This window comes from Natator depressus, chromosome 8 (genome assembly GCF_965152275.1).
Source record: "Natator depressus isolate rNatDep1 chromosome 8, rNatDep2.hap1, whole genome shotgun sequence".
Taxonomy (NCBI): Eukaryota; Metazoa; Chordata; order Testudines; family Cheloniidae; genus Natator; species Natator depressus.
In genome coordinates, this window is record NC_134241.1 from 22,485,311 (window position 1) to 22,500,355 (window position 15,045).

General features: G+C 41.7%; 1 protein-coding gene across 2 annotated transcripts in view; it reads right to left on the reverse strand.

The window, feature by feature from the left end:
* Positions 1-6,365: 6,365 nt before the first annotated feature.
* Positions 6,366-15,045, reverse strand: part of FBXO38 (F-box protein 38) — a 39,619-nt gene continuing 30,939 nt past the window's right edge. For both annotated transcript variants that reach the window (XM_074960609.1, XM_074960607.1), the window contains exons 17-22: positions 13,492-13,594; positions 12,238-12,404; positions 9,854-9,999; positions 8,908-9,011; positions 8,349-8,462; positions 6,366-7,126 (exon numbers count right to left, since the gene is read on the reverse strand). In XM_074960609.1, the coding sequence (XP_074816710.1) occupies positions 6,948-7,126; positions 8,349-8,462; positions 8,908-9,011; positions 9,854-9,999; positions 12,238-12,404; positions 13,492-13,594 (813 nt within the window). In that variant the 3' untranslated portion in view covers positions 6,366-6,947. The remainder of the gene's footprint in view (positions 7,127-8,348; positions 8,463-8,907; positions 9,012-9,853; positions 10,000-12,237; positions 12,405-13,491; positions 13,595-15,045) is intronic.

Here is a 15,045-nt window from a genome sequence, read left to right on the forward strand (position 1 = left end):
GAGAGTTACCAAAAGAAACTACAGCATTTGCTCAAGAAACTCCCTGAAAAAGCACAAGATCAAATCCGCACAGACACACCCCTGGAACTCCGACCTGGGATATTCTATCTACTACCCAAGATCCATAAACCTGGAAATCCTGGGCGCCCCATCATCTCAGGCATTGGCACCCTGACAGCAGGATTGTCTGGCTATGTAGACTCCCTCCTCAGGCCCTACGCTACCAGCACTCCCAGCTACCTTCGAGACACCACTGACTTCCTGAGGAAACTACAATCCATCCGTGATCTTCCTGATAACACCATCCTGGCCATTATGGATGTAGAAGCCCTCTACACCAACATTCCACACAAAGATGGACTACAAGCCGTCAAGAACACTATCCCCGATAATGTCACGGCTAACCTGGTGGCTGAACTTTGTGACTTTGTCCTCACCCATAACTATTTTACATTTGGGGACAATGTATACCTTAAAATCAGCGGCACTGCTATGGGTACCCGCATGGCCCCACAGTATGCCAACATTTTTATGGCTGACTTAGAACGACGCTTCCTCAGCTCTCGTCCCCTAACACCCCTACTCTACGTGCGCTATATTGATGACATCTTCATCATCTGGACCCATGGAAAAGAAGCCCTTGAGGAATTCCACCATGATTTCAACAATTTCCATCCCACCATCAACCTCAGCCTGGTCCAGTCCACACAAGAGATCCACTTCCTGGACACTACAGTGCTAATAAACGATGGTCACATAAACACCACCCTGTACCGGAAACCTACTGACCGCTATTCCTACCTACATGCCTCCAGCTTTCACCCTGACCACACCACACGATCCACTGTCTACAACCAAGCTCTGCGATACAACCGCATTTGCTCCAACCCCTCAGACAGAGACAAACACCTACAAGATCTCTATCAAGCATTCTTACAACTACAATACCCACCTGCGGAAGTGAAGAAACAGATTGATAGAGCCAGAAGAGTTCCCAGAAGTCACCTACTACAGGACAGGCCTAACAAAGAAAATAACAGAACACCACTAGCCGTCACCTTCAGCCCCCAACTAAAACCCCTCCAACGCATTATCAAGGATCTACAAACTATCCTGAAGGATGACCCAACACTCTCACAAATCTTGGGAGACAGGCCAGTCCTTGCCTACAGACAGCCCCCCAACCTGAAGCGAATACTCACCAGCAACCACATACCCACAACAGAACCACTAACCCAGGAACCTATCCTTGCAACAAAGCCTGTTGCCAACTGTGCCCACATATCTATTCAGGGGACACCATCACAGGGCCTAATAACATCAGCCACACTATCAGAGGCTCGTTCACCTGCACATCTACCAATGTGATATATGCCATCATGTGCCAGCAATGCCCCTCTGCCATGTACATTGGTCAAACTGGACAGTCTCTACGTAAAAGAATAAATGGACACAAATCAGATGTCAAGAATTATAACATTCATAAACCAGTCGGAGAACACTTCAATCTCTCTGGTCACGCGATTACAGACATGAAAGTTGCGATATTACAACAGAAAAACTTCAAAACCAGACTCCAGTGAGAGACTGCTGAATTGGAATTCATTTGCAAATTGGATACAATTAACTTAGCCACTCCCAGTCTCTATTCAAGCCTAAGTCATTATGCAAGGTAACCTATTTCCCCTTGTTTTTTCCTACCTCCCCGACCCCTTCTTCAGACGTTCTTGTTAAACCCTGGATTTGTGCTGGAAATGGCCCACCTTGATTATCATACACATTATAAGGAGAGTGATCACTTTAGATAAGCTATTACCAACAGGAGAGTGGGGTGGGGGGAGAGAAAACCTTTTGTAGTGATAAACACCCACTTTTTCATGGTTTGTGTGTATAAAAACATCTTCTGTATTTTCCACAGTATGCATCCGATGAAGTGAGCTGTAGCTCACGAAAGCTTATGCTCAAATAAATTGGTTAGTCTCTAATGTGCCACAAGTACTCCTTTTCTCTTAACTAATTAGCCTCTTACAGTTTGTATGGCAACTTCCAACTTCTCTGTATGTATGTGTATATATATATCTTCTTACTATATGTTCCATTCTATGCATCCGACAAAGTGGGCTGTAGCCCACGAAAGCTTATGCTCTAATAAATTGGTTAGTCTCTAAGGTGCCACATGGACTCCTGTTCTTTTTGCGGATACAGACTAACACGGCTGCTATTCTGAAACCTGTAAGCTTTGTAGAGTAGCTACATCTAGTGTCTGAATTGGACCCTACAGTAACCAGAGAGAGAAGGTGGGTGAGGTCAAGAGGTCTTCTTCAGCTGTGTGTGGCTCAAAAGCTTGTGTCTCACGCACCAACAGAAGTTTGCCCAATAAAAGATATTACCTCACTCCCCCCCCCCCCCCCCCGACTCTCTAATATCCTGGGACTGACATGGCTACAACTGTAATGCGTTACACTAATCAGTCAGTTGCTGATAAGGTAGCTTGCAAGTGGTGGTTTTATTTTGACAGCTAATGCCTGAAGGCAGGGTCCACTTTGCAACACAAGATCATGGATTTTTATGTTCGTGGTTAACAATCAGCCAGAGGTAGCTGAGACATAAGAGGCTGAACAAGGAGAGGCTTTGTGATATGAAATTTCAGGCACTTCCTGGAAGTTTCAAGTGCAACGCTTCTGGGTCTGGAATGTAGAAGCACCCTCTCCTGGTACAATTATGACAGTTTTTAATATAATTATCAGATTATTTTTGTTAAGATGACTAAGCAGTGATGAGTTACAGACCACTTGCCCAGCCCATGGGAGAGTGAACTCATTTAACAATTTGAGATGGAGCAGATCTAGCATCAGCCTCCAGAAATGTTCAAGGTGAGGGCACTGGAGTACTGAAATATGAATGGCAAGACAACTTTTCCTGAAATCCTGAGGTGGGGAAAAAGCACCTGGTAAAGATTTAGGCAAATTCAGCTTTAAAGCCCTAAAAATGAAGGGTTAAATAGCATATTTATAAAGGAAATGATTCAACTTCCATCTTAACACCAGGCTTCACTTCTCTAGGTTTTGCAGGCTGGCTTACTATACCAAGGGTGGCCAACCTGAGCCTGAGAAGGAGCCAGAATTTACCAATGTACATTGCCAGAGAGCCACACTAATAGGTCAGCAGCTCTCCCCGCACCTTTTCCCAGCGCCTCCTGCCCACCAGCAGCCCCGCCCAATCAGCTGTTTTGTGGTGTGCAGGAGGCTCGGGGGGGGGAGGAGCGAGGACACTGCAGGGACGGGGTGGAATGGGGGCAGAGCAGTGAGCACCCCCTGCTCCCCCCGGCACATTAGAAAGTTGGCACCTGTAGCTCCAGCACCGGAGTCAGTGCCTATACAAGGAGCCGCATATTAACTTCTGAAGAGCCGCGTGTGGCTCCGGAGCCACAGGTTGGCCACCCCCGGACTATACGATCAGTTGAGCACTGTGATTGAGTCTGTTCCCCAATAATACTAGCCATCCCTTCTCAACGTACTTGAGCTGGTGTCAGAGAAACCATATGCAAATACCACCCCCTCACACTAGCGCTCCCAGTAAGCAGCAAAGGCCCTGAACAAGATGCCATCTCTTTTCAGTTTTCATTAGAAAAAAGTTTGTAGCCATTTCAATTAACAAGAAAACCTCCGGGTGGTGAATTGATGCAGTCGTGAATGGGTTAATTCTTCATAGGTGTAATCCACTGAAGTCAAGGAGTGATGACAGGACTCAAGTTCACACAGGAGATTTGACAGAGGCAAATTGCTCCCATTCATCTAGTTGCAGGGTTGAGTCTGAAACCTAATGGTGAATTAACTACTTCATTGCCGGGCATGTTTAGCAGACACTGCTGGCAAATGTTTGTGCAGTGTAGTTTGCTCTCACAAAATGTAGAGATGGAAAAAACCCCCACTAATTTTATATTCATGCATTTTACAGGGACACTGCTCAGTTGCTTCCTACTCTATATTCTCTAGCAGTCTTAAATGACAAAAGCAATGAGTCTTCTTTGTCAAGTAGGAAGATATCCTAGTCATCAGTCTAAACATCCCTTTGCTCAATTTCGGATGTTGAAATTCAGAATTATCAATTGTTGTAGTCTAGCGTTTCTCCAACTGGGGTCTGTGGACCCCGCTGATCAATTCCTCCCCCTCCCTTCCACTGCCTCCTGCATGCTGGAGAACAAGTGTTCAGTGGCGTATAGGAGGCGCTGGGAGGGAGTGGGAGGAGCAGGGATGCAGTGTGCTCAGGGGAGGAAAGAAACAGGGAAGAGCAGGGGTGGGGCCTTGTGGGAAGGGGTGGAGTGGGGGCAGGGTCTGGGGCTGAGCAGGTGGCTTGGGGGGGGTTCACAAAAAATTTTAAATCAAAATGGGGGTCTGCAGGTTGCTAGTTTGAGAACCGCTGTTATAGTCCATAGTTGAAAACAAGGAAGGTATTCATACTCCTGGGTTCTATTTTATACTCTGACACTGAGTTGCTCAGAGTTTCAGCAAGCCATTTGAACACCCCAGTACCTCAACTGATCCATGTGTAAAATGGGTATAACCATTTAGCAGTATTGTAAAGCTTCATTAATAGTTTGCAAGGAGGAAAAATTAACTAAATAAGGGCAAAGTAGTATAAACATCTGTACAAATAATTCCTCTGGTGGCCAAGATTTAACTAACAGAAAATAGTAGTGGTGTCTGGATGTCTAGAATGAGTCTCCAGAAATATATTGACATATTGGAGTAGAAATGATTCTATTAAACATTGGCTCTGCCCCCTCACCAACTTTGAAATATGCACACCAATGACCCAGAATTCTGGTAAGCTGGCTAGTTTGTTTTGCCTGACCTCAGCCTCAACCTCACTGGAGTATGTTTGGTTAAACATGCTTAACAGAATATAGAGACCAAGTTTGTGATTTAGCAAGAATTTATCGAGCTCAGACTGAACCTACAGTTAATGTGTAAAATATATTCACTATTCTTTGGTGGAAGAGCACAGGAACGCACTCCTTACACGCATTGTGAAGAACATTACTTGATCAAAATCTTTTGCTGCTTCCACTTGTTGAACTGGAGACCTGTGGCTATCCAATGACCATATATATTCACTACAAGTGGTAGGGGGGATCCTTCAAATATTTTTGCAAACATAGTAACACAGGTGTGAGTAGTGCGTCTACAATGAAAATTGCCGGCATAGTTAAAATGGCAAAATGTCCCTAGCATAGGCACAGTTGTATGGGTATAAAAATGCTTAATTCAGTTTGGTGAAGCAACATCTTCTATATGGATATAAAGCACCTCACACTAGAATAACCTCATCTGCACTCAAGCTTTTACTGGCATAACTGTCAGAAAATCTCACGCTGTACTTAACAGTCATTCCGATAAAACTTTAAATGTAGATCAGGCCTTAATTGATCTCCATTAACTTCTTACCTTGTTATTGCTGTAGAGGCTAGCTTACATTATGTACCAATAAGTGACAAGATGGGTGAAGTAATATCTTTACTGGACAAACGTCTGTTGGTGAGAGAGACAAGCTTTCCTGCTTACACAGAGCTCATCTTCAGGTCTGGGAAACTTGCTTCTGATGATGAGCTTGGAGAAGTTTGGGGCAGGGGAAGGGTTGTTTGAATGCCAGAAGAGATGTTCAGAATAATTCCTGTTTGGAAGAGGAGGTATATTTTTGCTGCCTATGGGGCAATTTCTGCTGAGGAAATTTTCAGATACCTTCTCTATTTAGTTCTATCTGCTATGACTGACAAACTTCTAATGCAGTTCAAGCCCTACCCTGCCCAACTTCAGTAAATGCATGTACTGTGTACAACAGAATCAAAATTCTGGCTCTTATTGCTGGAACCATAGAGGGAACCTGTAGATACAGTAGAAACTTAAGGCATTCTGTCTGTACAGTAAAAACCAGGACTGTCTCCATGGTTGTTCACTTATTGCATCTGTAAAAAGGTGCAGCTGAAGGGCAAGCACGAAGCAGACAGAGGGCTGATTAGTTCAAAGTGATTCAGAAGGGGCTTCTGATTTCATAATTCAAGCCAGTTGAACCCTGTGCTTTCAGCCATTTGCCAGTAATTACATGGCCTTTACCTTCTGGAATTCCAAGAACGTTATCGATTTCAGTTAGATGTCTCATATGCAGCTTTATATTTAATGCAAGTGGACCCAATGTTTAATAAAGGTTTATTTTCATATTCCAAGAGGCACCACATACATTATTGAATGAGGAAATAAATAATGCTAGAAAATGTTTTTGGAATTTATCACTCAAACATGAAATTGGGTTCACAAGCTTTTTTTTTTTTTTTTAAAAAAAGGAAAAAAAAAATTACAACTTCCTCTGGACGAATGACATGGCTGCTCCCTTTCAGCTTTTGCCCTTCTTTGCAGCCCCTTTAAGTTAGCTCCTCCCCAAGCTCCCAAAAATGCACACAAGACACACAGACTGTGTTCAACAGATTTACTCGGACTGGACTCTTAGATGCTCAAGAAGAAAAAGGCACAGATTAAGAGAGATTCCAATGACTCTTTTGAACACAGCAAATGGGGTTATGTTTGTAACAAACAAAAAAAATTTACTGCTCTGAATTGTATGGGCTAAGAAATTCAAACTTTTTCACCTTGTCCCAATTGTTCGCCTTCATTAAAATGGAATTTAAATTAAATTGTATAAACATATGAAATAAAGTCTCAGCTTTAGGAATATTTTTGTTTCCTCTATGTACAAACCTTAGTATACAATTTTTATATTTCATTATACATTTACTACATATTCTATACCAAACTGAGTCAGGCCAACCGCAAAGTACACAATTCCCAAGACACCTCAGTGCACTAAGGCAGTAGGAATGGATCCATCTGCTTTCTTTGCTGGCAGTGCCAACTGGAAGTTAGGAAGGGCCAGGGATTAGCTGGGGGATCCAATTAAATGTAATCATCCTCTACTGGTTCGCCATTGACATCACAGTAATGAATGAAGATTGCCACCACCCGCTGGAAAACACCTTTTTTCATCTGGCGCAGTTCTGAGATCTCCTCGCCTATTGTTTCCATGCAGATATCTGCAGATAGCTGTCCTTTCCTCCGGGGAGCATAGATAGTTGCTATGAAAGGTATAGCAAGAATGAAATAAAAATGAAATGCTTTTCTATGAAGAAAGTCACAAAATTGAGCAATCTCTATGTTAGAGCTAACAGTGAGAATGTAAAGAACCTTTCCTCGGAAAGTGAAACATGCACACAGAAAACGTCCCTTTGGGCATGAAAGTCTAAGAGCTATTGGTCAGGCATAAGAAGAAGAAATTGTGTCTGAGGTTTTTGTTTTTGATTAAAAACCCCCAATGTCTCAATTGTTTTAAGATTGAACTTTTGTCCAGGAATTCCGGTTTAGTAGAAAAACAATCACAAATGCTACTGCAGTTAAACTCTGGCCTAGCCTAACGACTAGAGCACTAGACCTAGGAGACCGGGTTCAATATCCAGGTCTACCACTGGCCTACTTGGGCAAGTCACTTCCCCTTTCTGTGCCTCATTTTCTCTGAGGGGATGGAGAAGTAAAATGGAAATAATACTGACCACCTTTGTAAAGCACTTTCAGATCTACTGATGAAAAGCACTATAAAAGCCAGGTATTATTAACAACTTACCCTAATGTGCCTAGATGTTGTAGATCATGGTGTAAAATCATATAATTTGAAATGTCTAGACAACAAGGGCAAATTAAGGATGAAGTTACAGCCTCAACTTTGAATTTTTTTGTGGATCTACAACCAGACGTTAAAAGGTGTCTTCTCATTGTTCAATTAAAAACAACACAGAACTACTTTGATTCAGACTATAACAATTCATCAGGTGAATCAGTTTTGCCAATGATATGGCACCAGAGAACTCAGGAACTTGCTGAAGACAGACCACAGATTATCTGGCTGTCAAAAAATGCCAAGTCATTTAACTATACATGTTCTATAGATGCCTTAAAATGCATACCGTACAACTAAAACAGGGTGATCTTTTCACATGTGTCCACGTTATAAAGTAAAGTCATGCATCTATGAGTCCTCTATTTTGGTCTTCATTATGGTTGGATTAACCTTCCCTTCCATAATTGATGATAAACTCACTGCCAGACTTTGTCCCCTTAACACCTATTGGAGGTATAGAAGGGGCAAAAACAGCTGTCTGGAAATACCCCTGGTGGAAGGGGTTCACCAGGTCTCTGAGGTGCAGAAACAGCCCTATGCCCCATACCTCTTGCAACCTTTAGAAAATTATTTTTAAAAAAGCACAGCCTCAATCCAAGCAGCATGTTAAGGCAGCAATTACTCACTTCTCTCATCATCCTCAAAATCGTATCTGGCATAGCTGTTTGGCTCTGCTGTTCGGAGCGACCTCAGCCAGGGAAAATCTGTAATCATAGAGTAAGGGGCTCCATCCACAATGCCTAAAAAACACAAAGAGAGAACTGGTGAGATTATACTGTTGTCCTTTAAATGCCATTGCTTCTCGTCTCACCAGGAAGAATCCAATTTTATTAGGCAGGCATACCACACTGGTACAGGCAAAGAGCTTCCTCAGCCCGGGAATGCTCCATTCAACACCTGTCCAAGCCATAACTCTTTGACATTTCCTGAGATAGTTATTATCCATTTCCGCACCGTAATCTCAGACACTTCCCAACTAAGTTTTTAATTCCACATCAACTGCTGCAGTGATTGAGGGCAGCAAGACAAGCGCCAGTCTCAATTCATGGTGTGCAGGTGACCTCCAATATTCAGTTAGAAGGCATATTTACCCCAGCTATTTTTCCTCTCCTCGGGCAACTTCTTGAGGAAACAAAATAATTTGCTTTTGCAACAGATTAGCCTCTAATCCTCCAGAATACTCACCTTCTAGAGTATAAATATCCCGCCCCCAAGGGTACTTGGTGTATTTCTTCAAGTCTTCATCAGTTCGTGTGGCTTCAGGGAAGAACTCATATTTAATAAGCTCTCTGGAGACAGGAAGGAAGAAAATACAGGTGGCAGTAATGGGAAATGTTAGAAAAAGGGACAGGAATCACACTGGAAACCCTGAAACAATGTGACCTCTGATTTAATAGGGCTGAACCTACAGAAACACACTGGTAAGATACACACCTGGGTGCCATATGCAATCCCTTGGCTCTTGAGTGCAACTACATGTGACACGGGGTTAGACAAAAGATCACGTCTATGCCTGCTGCATGTAAAACAACTGTTTGTGATGCCTCCTGTTTGTAAGGGACTATCCTTCAGAGCTAGAGCTAAATAAATTCTCTCTCTTTAATCTTGCCAAGTAAATGTAAGAAGAACGGAAACCTGGTCTGAAATGGTGGACAGGTGCGGCTACATATAATTTCCTGTTGCTGGAAACCTTGCAGAATTGCAGTGGAGTTGAAAACTGCACATTATTTCTATTTCCCCCCAAAACTAAAGTTCTACCTACTAGAGTCAGACTGTGTGCATCTGTCTGTCTCTTTTTTTTAAAAATGAATTTAACAATGAGAGAGACAAGTTTAGAAGAAATTCCCCCAGCCTCCCTTAAAGAGAATGCTACAGCATTCTAAGCAAAGATGCAAAATGCTACATTTTACAGTTGTGTTAGTGAAGCACTAAAGATGGGTACAGAATACGGTACTACTTTACCTCTGGAAAACAACCCAGTGCAGAAACTATTAAATACTATTTGAATTCTCCTCATCCCATCATTTACACATTAGCAATCCCACGTGTTAGGGTACCCCTTTATCTGGCCAATATAATATACTGAATCTATATTAGCCTATTCGCTCAGCACTGAGAGATAGGTACTCACTGGTTAATGTTTGCTATTGTGTCCATCCAGCTGCGAATGCGCACCTTGTTCCGGACGTTAGGAGGATTACTGAACTCATGAATTATGCAAATATGGTATGGATAGGGACCACTAAATATCTTTTGCTCTAGAGTCAATGTGTCGACCTGTGGAAAAAGTCAGACAGGGACTTACAACCAAGAGAAAGGAGAAGAGGTGATTTTAGAGTCAGCAGCATATGTCTGATCAATACTCCCCACTTTAGGGGGAAGCAAAGTGTACAGAGAAAAAATATGAATGTTAGCAAAGAGTTAAAATATAGTGGGAAGACCCACTATACAACTTTCGTAGCACAGCTCTGCCAATGCACCTTATACTGCACTGCAGGATTTGTAGGGAATAAATCAGTAAAATTGTCTGATTTTGTAATTGCATGTTACTAGTTTAATTAACACAGTGACCAAAGATGCCTTCATTCCCACAGAAAGTGGCCCTGGTGTAAGGTTTTTTTGTTTTTTTTATACACAGTGCACCACACTGCAACCAAGAACTGGATTGCAAACAGTGATCTAGTTTTTCAGAATATAGTCTTCTGTACCAACCAATGTTCCACTATTCCGACACCACAGATAAGAGGGAACATTACTTGACATTCAGAGTGCTCCTGCTAAGCAAGCAGCGTGGTCACATCAACTAATCAAAGAACTAGTTCTGAGTTCTAGTCTTAGCTTTGCTATTTATTCACTTTGTGACCTTGGGCAAGTCACTTAACTTCTCTGTCTCTGGTTCCCCCACATGTAAATACAGGTTATACTATGATTTTAACGACCTTGCAATATTGGCAGATTGATTAGTTAAAGTCTGCTTTGATAATGTAAAACAGTATATAAATGCTAAGTAGAGGTGTTGAACTTGAGAGGGCAAAGTAGTCACCAAACTATTCCAGACACACAGGGCATAGGGCATACTTCCAGTCATAAACGAAAACAACTATGAAACTATATAAACAATAGTGGTTTTTGAAGTATATTATGTAAACTCTAGTTATGTAGTACAGCATTAATTCAGCACCTTACTTAGTTGACTTATAGTCTTCTAATGCAATGACCTTAGCCTTGGAGACAGTATTTAACAGTAACAAATTCACTATTTAATGTTAAGGAGTACTTGTGGCTCCTTAGAGACTAACAAATTTATTTGAGCATAAGCTTTTGTGAGCTACAGTTCACTTCATTGGATGCGTGCAGTGGAAAAATACAGTGGGGAGATTTATGAACATGAAACAATGGGTGTTACCATACACACTGTAACAAGAGTGATTAGGTAAGGTGAGCTATTACCAGCAGGAGAGCGGGGGGGGGGGGGGAGGGGAGGACGACAACACCTTTTGTAGTGATAATCAAGGTGGGCCATTTCCAGCAGCAAAGCCCATTGCCAACTGTGTCCACATATCTATTCAGGGGACACCATCATAGGGCCTAATCACATCAGCCACATTATCAGAGGCTCGTTCACCTGCACATCTACCAAGTGATATATGCCATCATGTGCCAGCAATGCCCCTCTGCCATGTACATTGGCCAAACTGGACAGTCTCTACGTAAAAGAATAAATGGACACAAATCAGACATCAACAATTATAACATTCAAAAACCAGTCGGAGAACACTTCAATCTCTCTGGTCACGCGATTACAGACATGAAAGTTGCGATATTACAACAGAAAAACTTCAAAACCAGACTCCAGTGAGAGACTGCTGAATTGGAATTCATTTGCAAACTGGATACAATTAACTTAGGCTTGAATAGAGACTGGGAATGGATGTGTCATTACACAAAGTAAAACTATTTCCCCTTGTTTATTCCCCCCTGCCACCAACTGTTCCTCACACGTTCTTGTCAACTGCTGGAAATGGCCCACCTTGATTATCACTACAAAAGGTTTCCCCCACCCCCGATCTCCTGCTGGTAATAGCTCACCTTTTCTGATCACTCTTGTTACAGTCTGTATGGTAACACCCATTGTTTCATGTTCTCTGTGTATATAAAATCTCCCCACTATATTTTCCACTGTATGCATCCGACGAAGTGAGCTGTAGCTCATGAAAGCTTATGCTCAAATAAATTGGTTAGTCTCTAAGGTGCCACAAGTACTCCTTTTCTTTTTGCGTATACAGATTAACACAGCAGCTACTCTGAAACCTATTTAATGTTAGCAGTGACATTCAAATCCTGCAATGAACGCATTAAAAAGGAAAGAAGCTGATGGTGGTACGGTCTTAGGAGAATGAGTTTCCTGTAATGCTCACGCTTATTTATCTTGCACTAAGTAGAAATAATAAAGCAAGCATAGATGAAAGAATAAGAACACAGCTTCAAAGTTTGCCTTGGTTAAATGAAAACTACCTGCTGCATTGGACGAAGGTAAATGATCCGGTTTCTCTCTGGTGGCATCCTCAGTATCTGATCTAGTACCTGATCCATGTTTAATTTCTTGCATTGAGCATAGTCAAATCGATTGACAATCGGTGCATTCTCTACTTTTAAATGCTTTAGTACACGGCATCTTGTAGCTACAAATTACAAATGAATAAAACTATAAAAGCAGCAGCAAACATGATACTACATAAAAGGCCTTTGAATTTTCCTAAGGGGATCTCCAAAAGCAGACTGTTTGGTACATAAGGCAAATGGGTCATATATATATGTAAAGGGCAGTTACTGAAGGATGTGTGCACAGCTAATAGCCTTAATAAAAAATCTGATTTTAGAGCAATCTACCTCTAATCATGGTATCACATCAACATCTGTAATAAGGAGGAAGGCAAAGCATTATATACTGGGATAATATAGTTCTCCTCCTTGCTGTCATGTCCGGATCATCAGTACTTAGCTGATTAGTTAAAATAAAATGTCTGCTTTGATTAGCCTTCTGAGATAAACCTAATCTCTGCAAACACACACATTCCTGTTTTATATGACTTCATGGAGACTGGTGAGAGAGACACCAATTCAGACAAGACAACACTATTACTGATTGTAGATGTTGAAGGAAACAGAACAACTGACCTGATGATTTAGGGAGAACTAATCAGAGAAGACTGGAATGCAGCACGTAATATGCTCAATGTGCCATTAGTCAATACAGATTTTTTATCATTCATCAGCACTTCAAGAAGGAAACACTATTGTGTAAGATAAATAACTATAGGGAGAGCTATATGGAACCAGGAAAAAGTGACAGGGAAAACAAAACACTCTAAATTCATTTAGTGAACTTTCAGTTCTCTGATTAACTCCAAGAAAAGTCTGTCTACTGGACAAGTCTCTCCTTATGATTGTTATTTAACACTGTTTGTTTTAAGTGTTAACGTTTATTAAATCTGTTACAGCTAGAGAAATAAGGAACTCAGAAACTGAGAAGCCATGACATGTCTCATTATGCCTCCTACAGCTATACAGTGTTCTGAGTAAAACTGACATGTAGTTTAGCTGCTGATGAATACAGAGTAAGCAAAAGGCTGGTGGACAGCTCCTAAGAGAATATTTTAAAATGTCTCCAGTATTTTCAGTGCGGATGGAAAATGCGGCAAGCTCTTGGGGAAACACAGAATGGAAGACTTGGCTGAGCTATGAGTCCCAATCACATTAACAACATACCATGGATGAACATCATTTTGGGGCAGTCTTTCAGGATCAGGTCTGTTATTCCACAATTGGTCAATGTGATTCCAACAAGGTTTTTGGATTTCAAAGTCAGCACCTGGTGAAAATAATCCAAGGATAGGATTAATACAAAATTAATTTAAAGGATTAAGTCTGAATAGAAACAAAAAATCCTGCCAAAAATGGGAAAAGCAGCTCTGTTGTAAATATGCTAGGAGAAAATTCATTCTGGGACACTGTCCAATGTGGTAATGGCCTCTGCCCAGAACAGGTTGGCAAGGGAAAAGCAGGACTTGTGTTGCTGATCAGCACTGTTACAAAATGAGTTAAAAATAAGTGATTTTTCAGACCCACAAAGTGTCAATACACAATTCCCATAAGCAGCATTGACTTGATAGAAAATACCTCGAGTTCCCTACTACCCAAAATCTCATTGTATTATCTCTCACAAACAATCTAAAAACTTATTTATGCTTTAGTTTAGAGCCATATTCTAAGTACTGGGCTGACTTCGGATTGACAGTTGTGAAGCCTTATTCTTCTGTTTAAATACAGAAAGGTATGGTCCAGAAAATCACAGTGTGACATTCCCATATACACTGCCTTTCATCAAGGTGCCTCTAAAGAGGATGATGAGAAGAAAATTTAGTCTCTGAAGCTCATGCAGTCCTGTACATCTGACATTAGTGTATGGGAACTAAAGAAAAAGCAAATGTAAACTCTGATATCTCAAGGGACATGAGCAGAGTCACTTTTAACACTGCAGGGACTGGGAGAAGGGCACTAACAATATAAAATTAAGGGAAGACAGCTTGAATTTAAAAAAGAAATCCAGCAATTTTTGTAACAACCTTTATAGCAAGGAAGAATCTGTTTGGCAGACAGACTACATAAAAAGTGCTGTCAAATGCACAAAGTAAGCATACTGAAAAAATAGAGAAAGTAGGTTTTTGGTAACTTTTCAGCTGTAGTGATCTAATGTATTAATTGTAACTGCAGAATGAACAAAAAATGACTTTCAGTGTAACAGTGGTGTTTTAAAACAGAGCCTATTTTGAGGAACAACTATCACACTCAGAAGTAACTTCTATGCCGTTTACAGAATCTCTAGTTTTAAAAAAGATGAAATAAGAAAGCACATTGAGGCTATGTCTACACTACACACCAGAGTCAGAGGAGTGTAGTGTACATGTCTGCGTCCACACTGCGATGTGTAGCTATATGTGTTGGTGAGACTCAAGCAACAGGGAAAAGCTTGAGCAGTTCCCTACTGCTGGAGCCTTTCACTGTAGCAAGAAAAGGCTCTGGCGGGGGGGAGGCAATCCCACTGCTAGAGCCTTTCCCTGCTAAGGGGAAAGGATCCAGCAACAGGGAGCTGCCTCAGTCTTTCCCTGTGGCAGGGAAGGGCTCCAGCAGCGGGGAGCTGCCCGAGGTTTTCCCCATTGCTGCAGTCTTTTTCTGCAGCTGGGAAGGGCTCCAGCTGAGGGCAAGCAGTGGGACACTACACTGCTAAAAACAGAGTATAGATGGGGAGGTGTGACTTAGGCG